The sequence below is a fragment of the Pipistrellus kuhlii genome, unplaced genomic scaffold (genome assembly GCF_014108245.1).
Source record: "Pipistrellus kuhlii isolate mPipKuh1 unplaced genomic scaffold, mPipKuh1.p scaffold_m20_p_9, whole genome shotgun sequence".
Lineage (NCBI taxonomy): Eukaryota > Metazoa > Chordata > Mammalia > Chiroptera > Vespertilionidae > Pipistrellus > Pipistrellus kuhlii.
Window position 1 is genome coordinate 66,333,828 of NW_023425595.1, and position 27,618 is coordinate 66,361,445.

At 40.8% G+C, this 27,618-nt stretch overlaps 1 protein-coding gene and 1 pseudogene across 7 annotated transcripts in view; one reads left to right on the forward strand and one right to left on the reverse strand.

The window, feature by feature from the left end:
- The window catches only part of SIK3 (SIK family kinase 3), a 233,161-nt gene that overhangs the window by 47,290 nt on the left and 158,253 nt on the right, over window positions 1-27,618 (reverse strand). For all 7 annotated transcript variants that reach the window (XR_006740870.1, XM_036428322.2, XM_036428320.2 and 4 more), the window contains 2 exons: window positions 16,053-16,177; window positions 14,953-15,076 (listed from right to left, as the gene is read on the reverse strand). Coding sequence is in view for 6 of the 7 variants with exons in the window: in XM_036428322.2 (XP_036284215.1) it covers window positions 14,953-15,076; window positions 16,053-16,177 (249 nt within the window). In the remaining variant the exon portion in view is untranslated. The remainder of the gene's footprint in view (window positions 1-14,952; window positions 15,077-16,052; window positions 16,178-27,618) is intronic.
- On the forward strand, window positions 4,231-5,991 carry LOC118713610 (annotated as a pseudogene).

The following is a 27,618-nucleotide window of genomic DNA, read 5'->3' on the forward strand; positions in this document are numbered from 1 at the left end:
AGATGAGGCACTCTTTTAGGAGAAGAGCTGGATCAGATGATTCCCGAGGTTTTAGAATTCTTTGTCTTGTACAGAGGATACTTCCTTACTGATCTTTGCTGAGGCTAAATAGACTAATCTGTCAATCAGATTACCACTTGAGGAGGCAGCTGGACATGGGCATAGCTATAGTATCAAGGCTAGGATACAATAAACCAAGATGTTCGGCATGTAAGTATTCTACATAAACCCTGTGGATTTAACTGAAAGTGTTAATAATACATCTTCAGCAAGTTAAGAGAGTAAAAGTGAAAGACACAGAGAAAAAAATAAAAAGAAACCTAGGGAAGGAGGGGATGAAAGATTAAAAGAACAATTCTTCAAATATATTACTTAATAATTATTAATACTTATTGAACATTTAGATGCTAGACAGAGTGCTAAACTTTTTAAAAAAGATTTTTAAAATTGACTTTTAGAGAAAGAGGAAGGGAGAGCAAAGGAGGGAGGGGGAGAGAGAGAAAAAGAGAGAAAGGGAGAGAGAGAGGAAGAGAGAAACATTGATGTGAGAGCAAAACATCAATGGCTGCCTCCTGTATGCCCCCTACTGGAGATTGAGCCCTGGGCATGTGCTCTGATTGAGAATTGAATTGACAATCATTCAGTGTGAAACTTTTAAAGTTCATTTAATTTAAGTATTTACCCCCTAACTGGTTTGGCTCAATGGATAGAATGGCAGCCTGCGGACTGAAAGATCCCAGGTTCCATTCCAGTCAAGGGCATATACCTTGGTTGCAAACACATCCCCAGTAGGGGGTGTGCAGGAGGCAGCTGATCGATGTTTGTAACTCTCTATCCCTCTCCCTTCCTCTCTGTAAAAAATCAATAAAATATATTTTAAAAGTTTAAGCATTTACTTCATACACCAACTCCTATAATTCATTATATCAATTTTATAGAAAAATAAATTTATAATCAGAGAAGTGGAGAAACGACCAGGATATAAATTCTGGTCAGTCTTATGAGTTCTTAACCTATCTAATGCCTAAAATAAGTTAATTATTGATGTTTTAAGTAGTAGCCAGCATCCTATATAATAAAAGCCTAATACACAAATCAACCGACCAGCGGAATGACTGGTCGCTATGACGCACCCTGACCACCAGGGGGGCAGATGCTCAATGCAAGAGCTGCCCCCAGTCCGCAGGTCCCAGGCCAGACAAGGTGGGTGCCTGCAGGGCCTCCCGAACACCCTGCTGTTCACTCCACAGATTGGCCTGGTCACCGGCCAGATCTAGGGACCCTACCTGTGCATCTCAAGTATCTTAGTAAGAACAAATCAAATCAATTTCATTCCTCTTCTGACAGATAAATGCCATGTAATCTCCACAGGTTTCATCATGGTATAGTCACCTACAAACCAAATTAATAAAAAAAAAGGGGGCTTTATGCAAATTCATAGCAGAGTGTGAACTAGCTGGAAAACCTGTTAAAGGAAGATGGCAAGTTGGACTAAGACAGCCAGAGAAGGCAGGAACACCATGGGGAGAACTAAATGCACTACAAAAGACAGCACTTTGCTCCGTACTCGGCTTGTTGCATGGTGAGGAAGACTGTGATGAAAGGCTGAAAACGGCTTAGCCAATTGAGGAATCACAGACAAGGGGAAGGGCTAAGTGAAAATTCCAGGAAGTGGGTCCTCAGAATCTTCAGGTTGATCCTATAATGGAGGGAATGCCAACTGTCCCTTAAGCCCTTCACGTGATGCCTCAGTATGGGACATAGCAAAGCAATCATTTTTGGCCTTGTGGGCAGAGGATGGTCTGAAAACAGTGGAGTCACAGATTCTTTCTGACCACATGAAACTGTTAGGGAAGCAGAAGACATCTATGGCAGGCGACATGGGAAGAATGCAAGCAAGAAGCTATCAGCCAGGTTTCTCACAGGTGCTTGGAGGAAAGTGTACTCTTCCTAATAAATATTGGTGTTCAAAGATAATTCCTAACATTTAGCCCAAGAGTTGTTTATTTTCAATAATTTTAACAAACTTCTTAATAATATTTAATTCTCCAGAGCAATTCAAATTTCAAAGAGGGTTCTATTTTTCTCAAATCTCAAAATCCAAAAAGAAAACAAAAGTAAACTGGCTATTAAATCTCTAAAGCGTGTTACCCTGGAAAATGAGTAATTAAAAAAAGAAAAGAAAAGATAAATGGAACTAAAGTCTTAGACTTTGCATAACAAGGACACTGTGTGATAAACTGCTTGAATCTCTAATCCATTCATTTTATCCAGCTCAAGTACCAGTCTGGGGAAAACTGATACTAGAATAGCAGACACACAGAACAAGACTAATGCATGATTGCAATGATGGAGCAATATAGCTTTGGTAAGAGCGAATGCATTTCCTTTATACGCTCTAGACTTACAAATGCTTGTGACCCAGAGTTCCTCTTTACTGCTATCTGCCTTTTCCAAAAAGAAAAACCATGCACAAAACATGCTGCCTTTCTTAATGAAAATAAAGTTTGTCATAATGGTCAGATCGTGTCACAACATGGTTAAAATAGTGTGACTATTTTGTCATGATCCCTATATAAAAAAATGAAAAAGTAAATCAATAAGAAATGTGCTCTGACTGGGAATCGAACTGGCAAGAACCTTCTTTTGGTAAGAAGCTAGCCAGAGTAGAATCCTCTCTCTGCTGTGGACTCAGCTCTTAAAATGACATTTTTAATATGCCCAAGGAAACCCGGTCATTGGCAGCTGTCAGCTGAGGTCAAATCTACTTTTACACAGTGACTATTTTAAAACCTAAAAAACACAGACCAATGGTCTTGAAACAAGAAATTTCTATGTATAAATAACACACACTGAATGTGCTATTCTATAGATGAATTCAGAGATTGCATAAATGTTAAATACAAAAATATACAAAATACCAGGGTTTTTTTCATTGTTGTTAAGAATAAAAATTTTGTTATATTGGATATTGTTAGAACAATGGTGTTGTGGGGATTGGTTGATTTTTACTCTATGAATTAAATTTGACACATGACGAACACACTAGAACTACATTAAGCATTTCTAACTTGTAAGTTAAGGGACTTTATTTACAATAATAGTCAACACTGTAGCATCACCTACACACACACACACACACACACACACACACACACACAAAATACACAATCTGGAAACTAGATAATTGTAATGGAACTTAATCCATAATAGTGCTGGTTACAGTAAGATGTGACTCCTAAAACAAGCATATCTAACTGTATCAGTTCCTCTAACACAATGGCACTGAGGAATAAAATGCCTTATTTTGAAACCTTTTACTTTCAGTTCTTTTGGTAAAAGAATGGGAGTCCCAGGACTGAAGTACTCAGTAAAATTCCTAGAAGGATAATCAGCGAGAGATCAGATAAGAAAGTGAAGATTTCTTGATTTAAATACAAATCCCAAGACCACCATTTCCTGCAAATTGTTATCAGAATGTTCTGGAACAGAAATAGAATTCCTTATAACTACATCCTGTGAGCCATTTTCTGAGGATGAACAGAAGCCAAAGGGAGATGGCATGGCACAACTTAACAAGTGAAGATGGAGCTGCTAAGAAAAGCTTCTATTAGGAATCAATCAACAGGCTGAAAGGTTGCTCTTTGGTTTTCACAGTGTATCAACCTGAGACAGACTGAGGAGAAAACAAATGTTTGACTCATGTATCTCAATTTATTAGAAAATAACACCTATTTCTTGAACTTTCCTACTTCTAACAGTTTTTCTAGGCGGCTATAATATTGTCAGAATTGGCAACCCAAAGTTAGGAGATGCTGGCTGAAGTGCTGGTGCTGCCAATGCCTACCTCTAGCACCGAGCCACTGTTCCCCCACGGGCTCTCCAATGTGCAGCTCACATTTTTTAAATAAAAGCTTGTTGCTTATACTATTATACCATTATTCAAATATATTGTTAAGTCCTGATTTCAAATGAACAAAATTCTGACTCAGTTTTACTAGATATTAATTTTTTTCAAGAAATAATCCAGAAAAAAGCCAGGAAGAGGAAAAGCTGCTCACCTGCTTACCTGTCTGTGTTTTCTTGAAGGCTGTGTTTGACGCCAGAACAGCAGGGACCCCGCTGCCTGTGCTTATGAGTGGGATGGGGAGTGGCTATGCCACCCTCGCCCCGGGGCATCGCCAGCCCACCTGCCCCTGCAGGAGATCACTGCGCTCCACAGACTCTACAAGACTGAGAGGAGCTGGAGTGATTTGAAGTTGACTCACTGTAAAGGTTTAGTGAAGGCAAAATGTCTCAAAAAGTCTATGGTGGCTTAGTGGTGGAGATGCAAGAAGAGGCTATGACACGAACCATTTGGAAGTTGATTAAAGAAAACCTCATTTCTCCTGTGGAGCAGGACCTGCACAGCTGACTCAGGAGGATGCCACAGAAGCTGTACAGTAGAACGCTGGTGTCCAGTGTGGCACCATCACCCCGATGAGAAGAGGGTTGAGGATTACAAGTTGAAACAGATGTGGAAGTCGCCAAATGGCATCATCCAGAATATTCTGGGAATGTTTTCAAGGAAATTATTATTTGCAAAATTATCCCCCTGACTTGTGAGCGGATGGTAAAATCCATCATCATAAGCCATCATGCATACGGGGATCAGTACAGAGCAACTGACTTTGTTGTTCCTGGGCCTGCAAAAGTAGAGATAACCTACACACCAAGTGATGAATCCAAAAACAGACATACCTGGTACATAACTTTGAAGAGGGGGGTGGTGTTGCCATGGGAATGTACAATCAAGATAAGTTAATCCAAGAGTTCGCACACAGTGCTTTCTAGATGGCTGTAAGAGTGGGCCTTTGTAGCTGAGCACCAAAAACACTATTCTGAAGAAATCTGATGGACATTTTAAAGACATCTTTCAGGTCTATGACAAGCAGTGCAAATCGCAGTGTGAGGCCACATAGGGGCCCAAGCCATGAAGTCAGAGGGAGGCTATAAAAACCACGAAGGCGCCATACAGTCCGATTCTGTGGCCCAAGGTTATGGCTCTCTTGTCATGAAGACCAGCGTGCTGATTTGTTCAGATGGCAAGACAGCAGAAGCAGAGGCTGCCCATGGGACTGTAGCACATCACTTCCGCATGTACCAGAAGGGACAGGAGACATCTACCAACCCCATTGCTCCCATTTCTGCCCACAAGCTAAGCTTGGTAACAGCAAAGAGCTTGGCTTCTTTGCAAAGGCTTTGGAAGATGTCTCTATTGAGACCATCGAGGCCAGCTTCATGGCCAAGGACTTGGCTGCATTAAAGGTTTACCCAAGGTTCTGACTCCTTGGATACGTTTCAGTTTGTGGACAAACTCAAGAGAAAACTTGAAGATAAAACTAGCTCAGGCCGAACTTTAAGGTTCCTCCTTGGCTTAAGAAGACAAGTATGTTTTGGTAACTGGGTCCACTGGTTTACATTTTTCTGTTTAACACTCAAGGGAAGGGCAAATCAATTTATTTATTTTTTTTTAGAAGTCAAGAGTTTATCTTTTCTATAAGTTTACAGCTTTTTTTCTTATACATACAGTTATGCTACTCCAAGATCGTGGCTGGGACTTTTAAAATTTAAATTATATTTTCTTCTAGTAGCTTAGGAATTACTTTAGTGCTGATTTGTACCCTGTCACTTTTGCTCATGGTCTAATATAAATGACCAAAATGAAGAGTGAAGGGTAAACTATAGCCATAGTTTTGGGCCCTGAAATTGTGTAAAGTAGAAATTCACTTCCTTCCCCACTCCGTGGCCTGGGCTCTGGGTGCTGTGCGGTAACAGGTGCCCCAGCACATGAGGTCCAGCTGCACCTTGAACTTGCACAAGGATTGAAACGAAGAGTGTGGGTGCGACTAAAACGTTTGAAAGACACAGCAGTCCCTTGTGAAAAGAGCTCTAACGGAATGTTTCGAAATGTGAAATGTGTCTGAGGCCACTGGAGAGCTCGGGGCCCAGGAATACTTCCTGGGCTTGTCCTAGGCTTGCCTCCTCCTCTGGGTCTGTGGGCCTATGTTATGCTGCCCCAAATGCACATTTTATTCGAGTGCAATAATACAAGCTGCACTTTTTTGGATTTCTGGCCTGTTTTATTTCCTTTATATAAATGTGATTTTTCAGAAGTTAATTTTAAACACCATTCCAGTCTGCTCTTCATCTGTACTATTACTTTTAAGTAAAATTAAATGCTAATGACTGAAAAGAAACAGAATAATCTAGCTGTAGATGGACAAAATGTCTATTCCAAGACTCTTTTGATAACTGGGATAACTTGGCAGGTGTGTATTTATTGAGAATTAAATTATAATCAAAGACAGATATTTTCTGAAGCCAGATTGCCAGGATTCAAATCTCAGCTCTGCCAATGTTCCTGTCTACCAGATCACAAGAGCAGCCCACCTCATAGGGTTGTTTTGGATATTAAGTAAGTTAATGCAACAGTTCTCTATGAAGTATTCAATGAATATGAGCTATTGCCCAAATTTCTGGAGTCCTTCCACTCAGAACTTCTTCCTTTTCTCTATTTTCCTCTATAAGGTAAGAGACACTTGGCTTGAAAGGGGTAATAATAAATAGGGCAGTACCAGTACTTACCCACTGGTTTTCTATTACATAAGATAAAATCATGGAGCTGGTCAGCGGAGGCCTGCTTACCTCTGACCTACATAGATCCAGCCTCTTTGCTGACATCGCTTGTGATTTCTGAATTCGTTGACATGAAAGTACCACACAGGTTTTCTCCTGCAGTACAGCATGCCTCACAGAGGAATGAGAGAAGTGCTTTGAGGACGCTGAGCCCCTCAGTAGAAGGAGACCGGTGAGTGAGCTGCTTTAATCATCTCTCCCACCCCCTCTAAACAAAACGCTTTCAGCCAGGCAAGATGCTTCCAGGTTCTCGATGAGTAAGCCAATCAGGGCCCAGCTGTCCGAGTCTAAATGGAAGCTTTTGGCAGGAGCTGCAAAGCACAGTCTCCATCAGAAGCATCTGCAAGTCTGGGCCCTCCATTCCCAGTGATAAAGTGCTGTGCAGTATTACAATTCATTAAGTCACAATGAAGTCTAGTCAATAAGGACTCAAAAATATTGTCCCGTGAGAGATCTCTATGTGCTCACTGTCATTGCATCTTTTTTTCACTGTAAATTAATTTTCCTTCAGTTAAATAAATGTCTGATCTTACTACATGTGCTAGCAGTATGAATGGTGAATAAGAGAAAGTAGGCTTTAAGAAGTAGGCCTCCATTGGTTTTTAAAAATATATTCGGAGTGAACAAGTCTGGTGCTCAAAACACGTAAGTTGTTGGCTCTCCTCAGAGGGAGGGGACAGAGAAGCATCTGCTCCCACATAGCAGGCCACCGCTCATCTACAAGAGCAGCTCAATCAACACAAGTTCCAGCTTTTACTCCTTCTATCACTCAGGCTCAGTGTTGGACTGAATTCTTTCTGGGATGCTCTGAGAAATTTAATCCAAAAGTCAAGTAAAATACATTTACAGTAGATCAAAAAGAAAGTCTATCATAGACCAAAACCTTTTTTAAAACTAGAAGTCGTTTGACCTGGTCATTTACCGTATTTTTTGGACCATAAGACGCTCCGGACCATAAGATGCACCAGTTTTTAGAGAAGGGAAATGAAGAAAAAAAGATTCTGAAACAAATAGTGTCCTAAAATATTTTATGTGCATTAAAACCCAACATCACAGTCATAAACACATGTAATCAACCCTGTAAAGTAAACAGCAGCATTTAGAACCATTTTAGAGCCAAGCAAGCACACAGAGACCACACAGAGCCGGGCAAGTAAAAAAACTTTTTTTAAAAGTATATGTGTAGGCTATATTTGGACCATAAGACGCAGGGACTTTTTCCCCCCACTTCTGGGGGGAAAAAAGTGCGTCTTATGGTCCGAAAAATACGGTACATACCACCTACACAACAAATGCACATAAAACCAATTAATAATTCAGATAATCAGCGAGCCACCTAACTCTTTGATAATAATAAACCACTGGGGTCTGGTATAAAAGTCTATAGGTAATTGATGATGATGCAGTTTGTCATAACATATATTTACTGAATGTTTATACTACACCAGGCACTGTTGGGTTTATGGAAGATGATGTGTGGAACACAGTTCTGATGTAAAGTAATGACATTCTAGGGAGAAAGGAGGAAGGCATATACTTAGCTATAAAACTAGGTGGTTTAAAGTCAATTCAGCCTGGAGTAAGTCCTCTTTGAAATTTATAGCATCATCATTCCAGTGTACGTCTTTGGCATATCTCAGGATGCCCACGAAGGGAAGCTTGCATCAAACAAAGAAGAACCAGGCATAGAGATACCCGTTAAGTGTGAGGGCACTTCATTCCATACATCACTGACAATAAAGAGACGCTTAGAATTCCTGAACTTACTATGTCCATTTGTACTGCGTGGCCTCCCGCACAGCTGTAGAGTCTCTGGAATTCAACTCGCCAGAAGAAGCTAGACCCTGGGGCCTTCCCCACGTTGCCTCCCAAATGCTAACTTAGAAAATTATACCATCTCTGCTGGAGTTTCTATATTCTTTTGGCAGAAAAATAGGTCAACTCAGCTCAAGTCTGTGATACTATCCTAAGACAGAAAACGGTCTTGTTCTTTGGGACATTCTTCCTCTACACTCATGGTCGGCAAACCGCGGCTCATAAGCCACATGCGGCTCTTTGGCCCCTTGAGTGCGGCTCTTCCACAAAATACAACTGCCTGGCAAGTCTATTTTGAAGAAGTGGCGTTAGAAGAAGTTTAAGTTTTAAAAATTTGGCTCTCAAAAGAAATTTCTATCGTTGTACTGTTGATATTTGGCTCTGTTGACTAATGAGTTTGCCAACCACTGCTCTACACGACCTCCTGTAGTACAGGGACAGAGGGCTGCAGGCTCCACCAAAGTATGGCCTCCAGGTCTAGTGAAGAGCAACTGGGCCCCAAACTACATGTGTTTACAGAAAAGGCTCAAAGGAAAGAGTCGGTTTCCTTCATCTGAACCTGAAACGTTATGTATAGGATGTCTAAATTAAGAAAAGACTAAACCACCTTATGAATCCATTTTCTCCAGGCCTTCTCCCGGAGACAGCATTCTCCGGTGGGCCTTTGGGATTGAGGCAAGGCTGAGCACTGGGAAATCCTTGAGGGCAAGAGAGATCAGACTAGTGACATAGCATCATCTACTCACTTCCTAGACTGGGTTGCTTCTCATTTTCTGCACTTAATTTTACAAAAAATTTTATTCCAACTTAAGGAATTACTTGTCTGGGATTAAAAAATAACCACATTTAGGATAACTGTGTTGGTGTTCTCTGAGTTTTTAAACTTTTGTGCTAACTTGGACCATATTACAAATATTCTTTCTAAGTAGTTAAATGCAACAGAGTTTATTTCTAAGCACTAACAGCCAATGTGGTTGGCAGCTTGGTTAGCTATTCAGCCAGCACTCACCACCTGAAGCCAGCTCTAGTGAGGCTCGAGTAAACACCTGCCATGATGCAAGGTGGGGGGAGGCAGAGGCCACGCTGCTCACAGGGGACCCCGAGGTCACTGGGAAGCAGAGAGGGCTGCTCGTCTTGTCCTTCCTACTGCACTGTGGTGAAAGCAGGGCACCCTGGAAATGATTGCTGGCTTAACCATTTATTACTGTGGCTTTAGCAAGTAAATTCATTTCTTTAAACTTCAGCTTCTTAAACTTCATTGGCAAAATTATAAAAGAATAGGTGTCAATGCCAATTCCATAGTACAGTTATAATAGTTCAAATTAGATCAAGTATAGGAACTACTGTGTAAATTCTAAAGCCATACAGAAAAGTTATTATTATTATTTGAATACAAGTGTACATTCTGGAGGGATTTTAGTAGTTAGCCTTTTAACAAACCTAATCATTTAACACATATTTTATCCTAAGCCCTGGGTATACAGCACTGAACAAAACCAAAGTCGTATTACCATCAGGAGACAGTGGAAATGGGGTGTGGAGACACATAAATCAATAATGCCAGATGGGGGGAAGTGCTATGAAAAAAATAAAGTTGAGAGATGAGAAAGGGTGATGGGGCAGTCAGGAAAGACCTCTGTAAGGGGACCGCGGGCTACAGGCAGACATATCACCAATTAAGATGTCTGTATATACAACCAAAAACCTCAGGTGAGGTGAGGCGGCCAGTCGTACAAATATTTGAGAGAACAGGAGTGTGCTGGACAGGGAGGCCTGTGTGGGTGGAGCTCAAAACCCAAGGTGAAGAGCAGCAGGAAATGAGTCAAAGGGTTAGAAGGGGTAGGGGGGGATCACAGTTGTGCCTTGTAGGCCATAATGACAATGACTATTTGAATTTTATTCTAAGTGTAAATGAAAGCCACTGGAGGTTCAAAGCAGGTTCCATTTACTATCTACTTATACTCACTGAGCCCCACCCCATGCCAGACCCTGGACTAGGCTCTAAACAACTGTGAAAAAATTACGCTTCATCTTTATGTTCGCTAAGCTCATAGTCTAGAGAAAATACGGAAGAAATACAATGGAAAAAGTAATACAATAAAGTTTGCTAAGTCCCATGATAAAAGTCCAGAGATCAAAGAATGGTGGAAATGATCTAGATTTATTTCTATCACATCTAATTCTCATTCTAGAACACAGAGGTGGATGGGTGGTGGGGTGGGATGTGGGAGGGAACCAGAAGGAAAGTAGGGTGACTAGATGTAGAATGGGAATTAGACTAAGGAGACAGATAGGAGCCAGATCATAAAGGCATTTCTCTGCCATTGTTTTTTAAAACAGAAGTCATGAGGTCAACTTAATAAGTTATAATCAGCATTTCTAATGTAACAGAATAATATATATACTGTACATAGTAAAGGCAAATTTTGCTTTGTAAAAAACCTTTTTTTTATTTTTTATTGTGGACATGTGTGAATGGGAAGGGAGTCTTAGGTCATAGTATAAAAAGTTTGAGAGTTAGCACTCTAGTCGCTGTGAGGAGTAAACTTCAGCTAAAGGCAGTGATAAATCCCTGACAAAGTGAAGCTGGAAAGGGACATGATCAGGTGTCTGTGTCTGTGTCTGTGTGTGTGTGTGTGTGTGTGTGTGTGTGTGTGTGTGTGTGGCTTTACTTTTTATGCTTTGCAAAGATTACTCACGCAGCAGTGTGGAGATAAGATGAGAGAGGGACAAAAGTGCAGCCATGAATCCATTTATTGGTGACAACTGGATCTAGGCCAGGGCCACCACAGAAGTTGCTATCAGAACAGAGGGTTGGATCTATAGGATTTGGTTATACTGGGTTGGCAATGAGAGAGGAGAAATCAAGGCTAGTTTCTGCCTTCATCTGATGGTGATGCCATTCCCTAAATTAGGGAACAGAGATTAGAGAAATTTGGGGGACAAGGAGAGTTAAATTCTGTTTTGAAAACGTTTCTGTTGCCCTAGCTGGTTTGGCTCAGTGGATACAGTGTTGGCCTTCCAACTGAAGGGTCCTGGGCTCAATTCCAGTCATGGGCACATAACTCAGTTGCAGGCTCACTCTCCACCCCTATGGGAGGCATCCAATTCATGTGTCTCTCTCACATCAATGTTTCTCTCTGTCTCTTTCCCTCCCTTCCACTCTCTCTAAAAATCAATGGGAAACTATCCTTGGTTGAAGATGAATAACAACAAAAGAAAAAAAAATATTCCCATGGTTGTGAATTGGAGGCATAAAAGTGACACTAATCACAGCAGGAACAAGTTAGATACATAGCCCTTCGTTTTGTAGGAGAGGCCTTGGCCAGAGAGCTGACTGTGCACTATTTGGAGACTGAACATCCATCCCTGCATCATGGTAGTATGACAGATCGGAAAGATGATGAAAGAAGGGAAGCATTAAAGGATGAACAAGGAACGAGGAAACTGAAGAGAAGACCAAGAAGGTGCACCCAGAGAGACAGGAGGAAAGGAGAGAGCATGGTGTCTAAGTAGCAACAAGAAAAAAGGTGTTTCAAAAGTAAAAAGTGACTCAACAATAAGAAAACAAAAAATTCAATTAAAAAGTAGGCAGCACACTTAGACAGACATATCACCAAATGAGATGTCTATATATATAAAAGGCTAATATGCAAAGTGTCCCCTCGGGATTTTGACCAGGAGCTTGATCACTCACTATGATGTGCACTGACCATCAGGGCTGTAGCATGGAACATGGTGGGCAACCAGCGGTGGTGGCCGGGCACTGAGGGAGCGATGAAAGGAGTAGGCAGGGAAACAAGTGGGGAGAGGGGGGTAGGAACCACACAGTGGCAGTGCACAGGTGGCAAGGGAAGGAGGAGGAGGGGAGGTGGGGAACCTGATCAGCCCTGCTCACCAACCAGGCCTAGGGACCCTACCGTGCACAAATTTTATGCACTGGGCCTCTAGTATAAATGATAAATGCACACGTAAAACTGCTCATCATCATACGTCACTAGGGAATTGCAAAATAAAATAAAATACTACCACATATCTATTAAAATATCAAAAATTGAAAGCACTAATAACATCAAATTCTGGTAAGAATGTGGAACAGCAGGCCCTCTCCTTCACTGCTGGTGGGAGTGTTGCTTTCTCAGTGAAGGGGTTCCCTGGACGTACTTTCTAAAATAATCTACTGCTTCTGTCCCTAACCTCCTTCCCTACTTACCTTTCTCAAAGCACTTATCATTATCTGACATACTATTTATAAATCATTAGCTCTAAGGAACACAGTCAGTTACTCTAAAATGTAATTTCTATGTGCCTCTATTTTGTCCAACCCAAATGGATGTACACTCTGTATGTTATTCCTTAAAATGAAGTCATAATTAAGCAAAACTAAGTAGATTGCTTACTGCATGTCGCTATTATTTTCTTATGTGCATATTAATGGTGATGAAAAAAACTAGATTTTGGATATCTGGTATCTCTTTTCAGTATTAAAGTTTTCTAAGAGCTGCTTATCCTACTAATGACTCATTTTCAAAAATACTTATAGTTAATACTTGACACAGGAGGCAAAAATATACAATGGGGTGAAGATAGCCAATTCAATAAATGGTGCTGGGGAAATTGTACAAATATGTCCATAAGTGAAACTAGACCACCTCTTTACACCACTCACAAGAATAAAGACAAAATGAATTAAAGACTTAAATGTTAGACTCAAAACCATAAAAATCCTAAAAGAAAACATAGGCAGTAAAATATCAGAGATCTATCGTAGCAATATTTTTTATGATATATCTCCCCAAGCAAGGAAAATAAACTAATGAAACTATATCAATCTAAAAAGTTTTTGCACACCAAAGCAAACCATCAACCCACTAAATGGGAGAATATATTCACTAATGATATATCTGATAAAAGGTTAATATCCAAAATTTATAATAAACTTACAAAATTAGATACAAAAAAAACCAATAAATTAAAAAATAAGCAAAGGACTTAAATAGACACTTCTCCAAAGAAGACATACAGATAGCCAAGAGACATGAAAAAACTAGAGGCCCAGTGCACAACATTTGTGCACTTGGGGGGAGGGTCCCTCAGCCTGGCCTGTGCCCTCTTGCAGCCTGGGACCCCTTGGGGGATGTCTGACTGATAGCCATCAGTCAGACATCCTTAGAGCTGCTGCAGAGGTGGGAGAGGCTCACGCCACTGCTGATGAACTTACTAGCCATCAGCCCTGTGGGAATGCACTGACCATCAGAGGGCAGCTCCTGCATTGAGCATCTGCCTCCTAGCTATCAATGTGTGCTATAGCACCTGGTCGTTGGTCAATTTGCATATTAGAATTTTATTACATAGGATGCTCAAAGTTACCAAGCATTGGAGAGATGCAAATTAAAATGACAATAAGTTACCTCACAGCTGTCAGAATACCTGCCATCAACAAATCAACAAATAAGTGCTGGAGAGAATGTGGAAAAGAGGAAACCCTAGTACACTGCTGGTGGGAATGCAGACTGGTGCAGCCACTGTGGAAGACAGTATGGAGTTTCCTCAAAAAATTAAATATGGAACTGCCATTTGACCCAGAGATCTCACTTCTAGGAATATATCCTAAGAAACCTGAAGCACCAATCAGAAAGAACGTATGCACCCCTGTGTTCATAGCAGCACAATTTACCATAGCTAAGATCTGGAAATAGCCCAAGTGTCCATTAGTAGAGGAGTGGATAAAAAGCTGTGGGACATTCACAGCACAGAATGTGATGCAGCAGTGAAAAAGAAGGGTCTCTTACTCTTTGGGACAGCAGGGAGGGACCTGGAGAGCCTCATGCTAAGTGAAGTCAGTCAGTTAGAGAAACACAAGTATCACATGATCATGATCTCACTCACATGTGGAATCTAATTAGCAAAATAAACTGATGGAGTAAATCTAGAGACATGGAAGCATGGAACAGTGTGGAATCTCAGAGGGAAGGCAGGGGAGGAGAGGTGGGTGAGAAGTAATCAACCAAAGACCTTATATTAATATATACATAACCCATGAACACACATAATAGGGTGGTGAAGGTCTGGGGCAGGTGTGGCTGCCTGCAGGAGGTCAATGGGGGGGAAAGAGGGAACATATGTAATACTTTTAACAACAAAGATTCTAAAAGTAAATTAATTAAATAAGATTTAAGAATAAACATAAATAAAGCTCAGAAGAGTTGGTAATTTTCCACATAAGATTATTGTTATATGCAGAGCCCAGAGCCAAACTCAGACAAACTTAGCAGGGCTCTAGGATGCTGAAGCCTGCACACGGCTCCTACCCAACCTTCCCTCCAGAGGGACCGATTCAGCAAACTGAGCTAAGAAAGGTTGTTAAAGAGCCCTTTATGCTCCATCACTCACTTCCTAGGATAACATGTCTAACTTTCCATGAAAGCAGTCATAGCTGTGTGTTGGCAACACCCTTACCTGTGGACATAAAAAATGGGATGCGGAACTTCCCACTCAGCACTCGGGCCCGCAGGTTCTGCAGTGTGCTACCATCAAACGGCAGGGCACCGCACACAAGCACGTAGAGGACGACTCCAAGGCTCTGCATCCCAAACAGAAAGTGCATGCCATTAATCGCAGCAGAGGAAACAGGAGGCCATTATAGCATTTGTCTGAAGAATATGTGAGTCACCCACAAGATAATGGAACAAACTTCTTCTTCCTTTTTTTATTTATGAGAAATAATATGGGGTATTGTCAAGGGCAATCATCTTTAGAATCATTAACATTCTTCTTTGCATCCAGACATTAGTTTGGGGTAATATATCTAGAATTGCTCTTAGTATTCATCCTCTAGGAAGACAACAAGTAGCAACAACAGAAAGAATCCGTCTTGACAAGGGCACCCACCCAGTTGTCCTGAGTTTTTTCTTTTTGCACAGGCAAAGGGGGAGTTTGAAATCTGTGGTTCAATCCCTAAGACAATTACTGGGGGGGGAAACTGGGAATTCAGCCCTGGCTGGTTTGGCTCAGTGGATAGAATCAAACCCAGGACCCTACGGGGCACATGCCCTGATTGCAAGCTTGATTCCCAGTAGTGGGGTGCAGGAGGCAGCCGATCAATGATACTCTCATCATTGATGTTTCTATGTCCCTCTCCATTCCTCTATGAAATCAATAAAATTATATATTTTTAATTTTTTGGAAAATATGTCTTATTGACTTTTTACAGAGGAAGGGAAAGGGAGAGAGAGCTAGAAACATCAATGAGAGAGAAACATTGATCAGCTGCCTACTGGGAATGTGCCCACAACCAAGGTACATGCCCTTGACCAGAATCGAACCTGAGCCCTTGAGTCCGGAGGCTGATGCTCTATCCACTGAGCCAAACCGGTTAGGGCAATAAAATTATATATTTTTTAAAATAAATAATTCTAAAAACAAAACAAAACTGAGAATTCAAAGAGAGGTGAGCAAGATCTGAATTCTCATGCCACATTTGTGTCTCCTGAGATGAAGACAGAGGTCATCAGTCCTGGGTAATAATGTGATGGGCCTAAGAGAAGGCAGTCTCATACCCAGATGTCCACTTTGGGCCCATCGTACTCCTTTCCTTCAAAGAGCTCAGGCGCAGCATAGGGAGGACTACCACACCACGTCTTCAGCAGCTCCCCAGGAGTGAAAAGGTTACTGAAGCCAAAATCTAGAAAGGCAAATGAACATAACTCATGTTATCTTAGCCTAGCAAACACTAGCTCCTAGTCACTGAAATAAAGGTTCTGAGTCCTTAAGTTTGAATATTCAGTGTAAAAAGAGAACATTCAGAAGTTATATAACCAGGCACTTAATCTTAAAATAACAAAGCTATAGATGAGCTGGAATGCAAAGTTATCTGGGTAACTAACAGTATCACTGGTTTATGTCAGAAAAATAAGCACTCTTCCCTTTGAAAACCTAAGCTGAGTGAGGCATGTGTACTTGATCCTCTAAGAACAAAAATGAAATTGGATAATGATCAATGATAAGACCACATGAGAACCATCCTATATAATAAAAGAGTAATATGCAAATTGACCATACCTCCGCTACACCCACAAGCCACGCCCACAAGCCAATCAGGAGCAAATATGCAAATAAACCCAACCAAGATGGCTGTAGCCACAATGAGCAGGAGGGAGGCTTGGAGGAAGCCAATGGAGGAAGCCAAGCTTTCGCCCAGGCCTCCACTTAAGGCTACAAAGTTTCAATTATAGAAGGTAAATAGATTCCAACAGAAATGGCTACAGTCACCGAGCAAGCAGGAAGCTTGGCTCCACTCCAGGCTACAAAGTTTCAATTATAGAAGGTAAATAAACCCCAGATATCAGGGCCTCCACTTGTGGCCAGCCTGCAAACCACCACAGGCCCCTTCCCAAGGCCACCCCACATCCCAAAGAACCCCCACCCTGATCTGGGACTTCCTTCAGGGCAAACCAGCCAGCCCCCCACCCATGCACCAGGCCTCTATCCTATCTAATAAAAGAGTAATATGCAGATTGAGCATCACTCCAACACACAAGATGGCTGTCTCCATGTGGTCAAAGATCCTGCCCCCATGTGGACACAAGATGGCCACCACAAAATGGCCAGCAGGGGAGGGCAGTTGGGAGGGACCAGGCCTGCAAGAGAGGGCAGTTGGGAGCAATCAAGCCTGCAGGGGAGGGCAGTTAGGGGTGACCAGGCTGGCAAGGAGGGAAGTTGGGGGTGACCAGGTCTGCAGGGAAGGGCAGTTGTGGGGGAGGGGGGGAACCAGACCTGCAGGGGAGGGCAGTTAAGGGTGTCCAGGCCTGCAGGGGAGGGCAGTTAGGGGCAAACAGGCTGGCAGAGGAGTGGTTAGGGGGTGATCCTCATCAAGATCGAGCCTAAATTGGCAGTCGGACATCCCCCAAGGGATCTCAGATTGGAGAGTGTGCAGGCTGGGCTGAGGGACACCCCCACTTCATGCATAAATTTTGTGCACCAGGCCTCTAGTAAATACATATAAGCCTACTCAATTGGCCCCAAAATGTCATATTACTTTTACTTCTCACGTCAAACTCATTTAGACACTGACTTTAAAAATCAAAGTGACATTATAATTATTATTATTGTTAGAGGCCCAGTGCACAAAATTCATGCATGGGGGGTTCCTCATACCAGTCTGCACCCTTTCCAATCTGGGACCCCTTGGGGGATGTCTGACTGCCTCTTACAATCCACGACCACTAGCTCCTAATTTCTCGCCTGCCTGCCTGCATGATCTCCCCTAACCACCTCTGCCTGCTTGCCTGATCACACCTAACTGTTCCCTACTGGTCTCCTACAGTTATTTCAAATATTATTCTTACTCCTTAGAGAGTATTATGCTAAGTGAAAAAGTCAAAGAAAAACAAATATTATATGATTTCAATTACATATGAAATCTAAAGAATAAAGGGACAAAATAGACTCAGAGAACAGTGGGACACTGCCAGAGGGGAGTTTAGGAGGCTGGTTGAAAAAGGTGAAGGGATTGATAATTACAGATTAGTAGTGACAATATAGTCATGAGGATATAAAGTACAGCATAGGGAATATAGTAAGTAATTGCCAAGTGGGGCTTGAAACACTGTCTGGGTCACTTGATTATCTAACTACTATGCTATACACTTGAAACTAATACAAAATAATACTGAATGTAAACTGTAATTATAAATAAAAATAAAATATCCTGGTGCGCAGCTCAGTTGGTTGGAATGTCCTCCCGATATGCCAAGGTCTGGTCAGAGCACAAACAAGAATCAACCAATGAACGCATAAATGAGTAGAATGACAAATTTATGTTTCTCTCTTTTCCTCTCTTGCTCCTACCTTCTCTCCTTCCCTCCCATCCTCTCTCTAAAATAAATAAATAAAAATAGTCATGAGGATGTAGAAAATATAGTCAATTATATTATAACTAGTGGCCCCGTGCATGAAATTCATGCACATTAAAAGGGAATTAATTAGAGGAAATAGGTTTTTTGCCCTTTCTCTATAATAGAAATGTAGGAGATGAAAGAAAATTAGTAACATATATATGAAAATCTCCCTCCTGGCAGTCTGGGGCATGCTGTGGTACCCCGAGTCAAGTTCCCATCCTCCTACGCATACCTCAAAATCGCATGAGACCCAAACTCGGCTGGCCTTGCAAAGCAGGAGCTGCGACCTCAGGTCCCCTGGCCTGGCACAAGCAAGGGGCACAGCCTCAAGTTCCCTGGCCTTGCCTCAGGTTCCCAGGCCACGGCGTGAGGGTGCAACAACTATTTGCATATTCTCTCTTTATTAGATAGGATAGCTACCTGTGGTATCAGATGGGACTAGACTGATGAAGTTATATAAATGTCTAGTCATATGTTTTACACCTGAAACTAACATAATATTATGTCAACTATAAATGAAAAATAAAATTTAGGAAAGAAAAAATCACTAATATAGGATAAAATAAGTAACTTATGACATATCTATTCAATATTCAACCATTAAAAATGATTATATGGAGAAGCATGAGGAAATATCATGAGGAAATTTTGTGACATAATATAAAGGATAAAAACTGCACATAAAATTATATATACACTGCACATAAAATTATATATACACTGACTATAATTATGGAAAAATACATAAATAACAAAAGAAATGCACTCAAAATGATAAATTTTGGATGTGGGACTCCAGTTTAAATATTTAAAAATCTTTTGCTTAATTTTCCTATAATATTCTTATATTATCCTATAATTATAAAGACTTTAAAATATAATCTTAAATAAAAAATAAAATATTGAACAGTTAAATTCTCAGGTAGGAAATGCCTGAATAGAAAATTCTCAGGTTGGAAATGTCTGAAAAGCTACTTTATATCCCTTATTTTTATTTACTGGCAACAGAAAAGATTTATAACCTATAGCTTCAGCATTAAAATGATGAATATTCTAAAGTTACAGAAGAAGAGGGAGAAACAACAGAAGAAACTGGTTAAGATGGGTACTCAACAGAAGCCATTGGGTGGAGCTGTTCTCACCACGTGGCCTATGGTCATTTATTTCTCCACTTACTAATGGCTCCTCACATCATTTATTAAGTTCTTTTCCAACCCCCAAACACCCTGATTGGTTGGTTAGCATTTGTCTGCAGGCTGAAATGTATCTTAGATCCCTGTCCCTTTGAATACACAGCAGCAGACCCTAATTTGAACCATGTGTCTTTCTCCCAGGGATGGTTTAAATACCAGAGCTTTACTATCAATTTTAAGACTTGAAATTCTTTGTTCTAGGCACGATCAGAAGCCCAGAGCTATACAGAGTGGTGACACTGTATCCCTGAAAGTAAGTCTATCATCAACTGGGTATGTGCTTGTGGTCAGGGGAAAGAGGGAAGAAAGGGTGGCACTAATTTAAAAATCAGGACAACTGCAACAAGAAATGTTCTCTTTTGGCCCACCACTTCATGATACCCTGGACTTCTTTTCTGGCTGACCAAGGAGCAATCCAAAACAGATGGAAACAGATTAGGCAGAGCCTGCAGCCAGTTCCAATGTTCACAGTCACTATTAAGGTCATACAGTGCAGCTACAACTGATGGTCAATCCCTCCAACAGTAATCTGAGCTTCACTTCATTGCTGTCATAAGTAAACAGCTTGTAAGTAGGGGCAGAAGGAAAAAGTGAAGTGGGAAAATACTTATTTATCCTAAATAAACAACCACACCATGAAACACTGTGACAAGATCCTTCACATTTTAAAATCTGAAAATGTCTGAGGACTCATAACCCTAATATTGCATTTGCAATTAGAGACAAAGACCAAATATAGAAATGGTTTTGGTGCTTGGTTAATTTCTCAATGGACTAAGGCAAGGGGGGTGGAGGGGTACAAGCTGTCAGGTAATGGAACTTGAAATGACTAAAAAAAAACCTAAACAAAACACACAAATATCAGCACCCATGAAAGAACACTATATAAATAGGACTTAAACTGTTACTTACAAGGACTGTTAAAATGGAACATGACACATAGGAACTAATCTTCCTTTTTCTATATAATACAACTTAGTCTGGAAATCATGTGATACAAAAGCTTTATTTGGAATTGAACAAAACAAGAGTCTACTGTGTGGGTTTCAAAATAACACTTGTGATGAAGGATGAGTTTCAAAGTTCCCAGGAGTCATTTATTATTCACTCTTAAAAATGGGTACTGGGAAGTCTTCTGTGTTTAGCAATCACTCCAACCCCTGGCTGAACTTCCCGACAGGGAGCTAATAGAGAAGTAATGCCAAAAACCACCAACTCACAGCCTGAGCATTTATACACAAGAGGAAATTCCTTGGGGGGGGGGGGGGGGGGGGTCAAGTGATCAGCAAATTGAAAGAAACCAGATTGGAGAAGGGGAGAGGGCAATATGCATGAGATTAAAAGAATACATCTACCTTTTCAAAAAGGTATGTGGAAAGGTCCTACACGACTATTGTGTTGCATCTGCTACTTATATACCACTAGAGGCCTGGTGCACAAAATCCCTCAGCCCAGCCTGCACCCTCTCCAATCTGGGGCACCTCACGGGATGTCTGACTGCCCGTTTAGGCCCGATCCAATCTGGGTCGTGTCTAAAGAGGCAGTCGGACATCCCTACAATCCAGAACTGCTAGCTCCCAACTGCTCACCTGCCTTCCTTCCTGATTGCCCCTAACCACTTCTACTTGCCAGCCTGATCACCCCCTAACCACACCCGTGCCAGCCTGATTGATGTCTAACTGATCCTCTGCCAGCCTGTTTATTTCCAAACTTCCCTCTTCTGCCAGCATGGTCACCACTAACTGCCCTCCCCTGCTAACACAAACTTGCAGGTGAGGAGCTTTAAGACCCTGGTTGGTATTTTCAGTGGTTAGAGCATCAGCCCATGGACCAAAAGGTCTCCAGTTTGATTCCTGGTTAAGGGCACATACCTTGGTTGCAAGTTCGATCCCCAGCCCAGTCGGGGAACATGCAGGAGGCAACCAATCAATGCCGTTTATCAAATGCTGTGCCCAATCTGTTCCAAACACAAAGAGCAATTTAAAATTCTGAGATGCTCTGATAGGTCCAAAACACATGCCATCCAGCCCTGTGTCACTCAGCTCAGCTCCTTCTCCTGCAGATGGAGGCAGCCAACTTTAAGGTCAGCTTTCCTTGCCCACAGCTCTCTTCTTTTCCCCACAGTCTCAGAGCAAAAGCTTCCGTTTCTTTTCTGTCTCCTGCTTTCCTCTTCTTTTCTATTGTCAAACCTCCAACTCCTTCCTCCACAAAAGTCCCCCAAAAGAGAAAATCTACTATTAATTGAGACTGTCATGGGAACCCTTGAGGTTGAGAAAAGCGATAGAGGAATCAATGTGCACACACTAGAGTGGTGTGGAAGGGCAGCCTGTGGCTGGGAAAGAACGTGCTAGCCTCAGTCCTTCAGTTGATGTATGTTTATATATCCTCAGGCATAACGCTGCAGGGTGCCAGAGTTATGTGACATTACAAGCTAAATAAAATATACCTTCCTGGAACATCCATTTTTCCTGTTAAACAGTTGAATAATTTTAATGTTAAAACAAATATAAACATTGTACCAAGAACACAAAATGTGCATGAATTTAAAAGATAATGCATGTGATTAAAAGTGAGCCATTTCTGCCCAGCCTGCGTGGCTGTGGTTGAGCAATAACCTATGAACCAGGAAGTCATGGTTAGATTCCGTTCAGGGCACATGCCCAGGTTGTGGGCTCGATCCCCAATTGGGGATGTGCAGGAGGCAGCCAAACAATGATTCTTTTCATCATTGATGTTTCTATCTCTTTCTCCCTCTCCCTTTCTCTCTGAACTCAATACAAATATATATTTATTAAAACATAAAAATAAAGTGAGTCATTTCAAACTTTGTGAGCAGCAATACTCCCCCCTCCTCTACCCCTCCACCCCCGCTCACCACCGCCCCATGTGAGATCCTTTGGTAGAACAGCTAATTGCAAGCTAGAAACAGAAAATTGTTCTTGATGCCAGCAAGGCACAATCACTTTTCAAGATGAATAAGATCTCACTTATAATCTAGAACAAAGAATGACAATAAACCTGCTCATTTGAATTTTAGATTTTTTTTCATACAAAGTCAGTCAATTTCATTATGAAATGCCTTTTGAATGGAGGTACATTAATTACTCATTAGTAAAACTCCAGTCTTAAGAACAGAACTCAAGAAAGAAGCTTACAGAATTTATTTTCCCAGGGGCAACATACTGTACATGAAATTTGTTTAGCACCATCTCCTTGAAGGCCACCCAACATTTTGGGGTGAGAACTTGTGCTGACAGCATGACTCCCAGGCTCTACTGTGATGACCTGGATTCTGGAAAATCACATGCCTCTGAGGGTCTCAATTTACTGACCTGTCAGCCAGAGAGGTGTGCTGAGTGATCACCTAAATGAAAGGAGTTAGGATTATGACATAAACATTTGCAATGAATACAATGGATATTGTATAACTACTTTCTGTGACCAGTCAGGGACATTCTTAATTACCAACTTCTGGAAGTGTTTACTGTCTATCTCCCCCCACAAGAACCTTGGTTCTCAGGTTTCCAACCTTTATTCCTTATGAGTGTATCTTAATATATTTATACTGGAGGTCAATGGGCTTACACACTTTTTTAGTTTCTCACTTTGAGAAACTGATCTCACTACATCAAGGTCAAACATTTCCACAGCACCTTAAATAAATGCCCTCTGGGAATTCTTTCCAAAATCCCAGCTTTGCTGTAGTTGTACTTCAGATCTTTGCTGTCTACTGATTGCCAACTAAAACAATAACACCGGACTGGCAACTATCTCATGGACACCATTCTGAGAGTCGACATTTAAAGAGAAAAGTTTCCAACTTCCTTAGGCTGAAAAAAAGTTTCCACAATTTCCAAAACACTCTCAAAACATCTTAGTATTTCAAGTAAATACGTTGCTTCAGGGAGAAAGCCAGCTACATTTAAGGTTTTTCTTGAGCAATCTTTTTTAAATATAGGATTTTCTCTATTTAATCTTTGGGAACAAGAAATAAAATTACTTTCAAACAGCAATGCATCAACAATTAAAAATAAGACAACACCATTTTTCTTTGATAGGTTAACATTCCATCAGTAAGAAAATCTGATTTCTCTATTTCTAAACAAATATTTAATAAGAAGTTTCTCTCTCCCTCTCCTTGCCTTTTTTCCTTTTCGTCTTCTACCACACCCTGATGCAGGGTCCACACCCTAATGCAGGATTTTACCATTTCACAATCTTTAACTGATCCTCCTATTGCCTTCCTGTCCTTCCCCCAATTCCTACCCTTTTTTCTTAGCCATCCTGTACCTGATTTATTAAGCCTGGTATTCAAATAATTTCACAATTGTGTATCAATACACACGTCTCCCGCCTTCTCAGACGTGACTCCCCTACCGAGGCCTCCCAGCCAGCCAGCCCTTTCCCTGGTCTGCAAACATGCCGCGAGCGTTCTGTTGCTGCTCATGCTTCTCCAACTCAGCTTCCCGTTGTGATCAAAACAAAATCCCAAATCCTCACCATGTGCATAAAGACCTCCATGTGCAAACTGGCCCTGGCTGGCTCCCTCACGCCATGCCTTCCACTTCTCTCCTTTTTTATTATCTCCAGCCAAGCCACGCTAACCTTTCTCCAACCACCTCAAATATGCTAAATCCATCTGTCAGCCAGGCCTTCACACTGCTCTCCCTTCTGCCTGGAAGACTCTGCTAAGCTGGTTAAAATCAATCTCTCTCCTACAAGTCATTCCATCACTTTACTCAATTTTATCATTTTTACAGCCCTAATTTGTTTATGTGTTTACTCTCTTTCCAACCCCCCACCCCGAAAGAACAGTAGTTCTAAGGGGTTATTTCATCTGCTGCTGTATCTCAGTGCCTAGACTTGGTAACTTAACCTTTCAGAAGTAAATTTTTTTTCTTCTGAAAATGGTTGATGCTTATTCTGGATTACTAATGTTAGAAACACAAACACACACACACACACATTTATTTATTTTTAATCTTCACCTGAGGATATTTTTCCCACTGCTTTTTAGAGAGAGTAGAAGGGAGGAAGGGAGGAGAGAAACTGGTTGCCCCCTACACACACCTCAACCTGCCCTCGATCGGGAATCAAAACTGCAATCTTCAGTGCACAGGGAGATGCTCTAACCACTGGGTAACACTGGCCTGGGCAGAAACATCTTTTAAATAATTCTATTGAAGACAGGTTTGCTACTGCCTTGATTGGTGTTTGCATATAGCAGATGCTTTCTTAACATTTGATGACTGACTAATACTAATCCTACTAAAATTTTCTCTTCTACTTTTAAGATTCCTTACTCATCCTTTAAAACTCACCTCCAATGTGATGTCCTCAGCAGTGTGTTTATTTCCTTATCACCACTGTCTAAGGTTCAGATCAAATAAGCTACTGAGCACCTACTAGAGAATAGGTACCTGCTAGGTAGTGGTGGCAAAACAATACACAATCCTTGTGGCATTTACAGTGTAATGAAATTTTATAAATGGAAGTGGTTTCTTCACCATCTGAACTCCCGTGGTAATCAGACTGTACAGTTAATGTAAAAATGGGTCACAATGTGCCTTGTAGCATTTCTCCTACTGTACCATGCCGTCACCCAGAAACGCAGACTACATGCTGAAAGCCATGCCTTCACCTGCTCTTCTGTGGACCCTCACATAGCTGAGGCATGAAAAGTAAAAGGTTAGAGGCCAAGAATTCTATTCTTTTCCCAAAGTTGGACTCTATATGAAGGAAATTTACATGAGTGTTCTTTATAAGAAAATTTAGATTTGGAATATTAAAGGTGTATGTTTTGCTAATTCTAATGTTTTCTGAATAAGCTATATTTGCATGCCAAATATGATGAAATTAAATGATATATATGAAAATGCTTTGCAAAGTACTTTATGTGTGTAAAACATAATTCAGTTATTTCAATGTTCAAAGGTCTAAGCATTTGCTACCCAAATACACTGTAAATTTTTGAGGTTAGGAATCACTTCTTACATTTCTTTTTTCTCTTCCAATACACATGAGAAGAACCTTTGTTAACAACAGTTAATATTTCAGATAACTACTCTAAATTCTTAAACTCAGGCCGAAACCGGTTTGGCTCAGTGGATAGAGCATCGGTCTGCAGACTGAAAGGTCCTAGGTTTGATTCCGGTCAAGGACATGTACCTTGGTTGCGGGCACATTCCCTGGTAGGGGGTGTGCAAGAGGCAGCTGATCGATGATTCTCATTCATTGATGTTTCTAACTCTCTATCCCTCTCTTCCTCTCTATAAAAAATCAATAATATATATATTTTTTAAAAAGTTCTCAGACTCGGTAACTTTGCCTTTCAGAAATAACATTTTTTTTATTCTGAAAACAATCGATGCTTATTCTGGCTTACTAATGCTAGACATCATTTAAATAATTAGAGAGAAGCCGAAACCGGTTTGGCTCAGCGGTAGAGCGTCAGTCTGCAGACTGAAAGGTCCCGGATTCGATTCCAGTCAAGGGCATGTACATTGGTTGCGGGCACATCCCCGGTAGGGGGTGTGCAAGAGGCAGCTGGTCGATGTTTCTCTCTCATCGACGTTTCTAGCTCTCTATCCCTCTCCCTTCCTCTCTATAAGAAAAATCAATAAAATATATTTTTTAAATAAATAAATAAATAAATAAATAAATAATTAGAGAGAAGATATGTTTGCTACTGTCATTAATAAGAGTGTTTTAATTCTAAAACCATAAAGAAAACCAAGTTATTTATCTCGATTTTATTCTCTCTAGAAATAGCAAAAGAACAAAGATTCACAGAGAATTTAAGCACAAAAACTCTTAGAATATAAAATTTGTATACCTTTAGATTCAATTATAATTTCAACATATAAAGAATAATATGTAAGATTTTAAAATGAGGCACATGGCTTATTGCAGGCAGTGAATTGAGCATTGGCGGGGGGACCTCTTAAACTATAGAATGATGCTGGGTCTTTTTAAAAAATTATTTTTATATTTTTTTATTGATTTCAGAGAGGAAGTGAAAAGGAAAGATAGATAGAAACATTAATGATGAGAGAGAATCATTGATTGGCTGCCTCCTATACAAACCCCTACTGGGGACTAAGCCCACAATCCGGGCATGTGCCCCTGACTAGAATGGAACCTGGGGCCCTTCAGTCCGCAGGCTGACACTATGCACTGAGCCAGACCAGGGGTGATGCTGGATCTTTTAATACATGTAACTGCAGTTTATTTTTTATGTCCAGAAAACACATTCTCTTAAAGAAGCTGTTATAACAACCACAGTGCTTTGTAGTATCAAGTGTAAATAGCCACATTAATTCATATGAAAAGCAAAAATAAATTAATGTAAACACAACATCCCCAGAACAGCTTATCTTCTGCATTTGAACAGGATGCATAATCTTTTCACCAAAACCACTTAGGAAACATGACATAAGGAAAATATTAATTCCTTACATTTTCTTAATTGGGATTTTTATTAATCCACAACCATCTGTCACTATAACATATATTAATGATGTTTTTAAAATTAGGTGCTTTAAAAAAGAAAGAAAGAAAGAAAGAAAGAAAGAAAGAAAGAAAGAAAGAAAGAAAGAGAGAAAGAAAGAAAGAGAGAAAGAAAGAGAGAAAGAAGAAGAGAAAGAGAGGGTGAGAAGAGGAGAGAAGAAAGAAGGAGAAAAGAAAGAAGAGAAGAATGAGAGAGAAAGAAAAGAAAGAGGGGAAAGAAGAAGATGGAAAGAAAAGGAGAAGAAGGGAAAAGAAAGAAAGAAAGGAAGGAAGAGAAGAGAAAGGGAGAGAGAAAAGGAGAAGAAGAAAGAGGGGAGAGGAGATAGAAAGAAGAAAGAACAAGAAAGGAAAGAAGAGAGTAAGAAGAGAGAACGAGAAAAGAAAGAAAGATAGAGATAAGAAGAGAGAAGAAAGAAGGAAAAGAAAGTAAAGAGGCGGAACGAAAGGAGAGAGGTGCGAAAGTAACGAGGGAGAGAAGGTTGGAGAAGAGAAAGAGGAAAGAAAAAGGAATAAAAGGAAAGAAA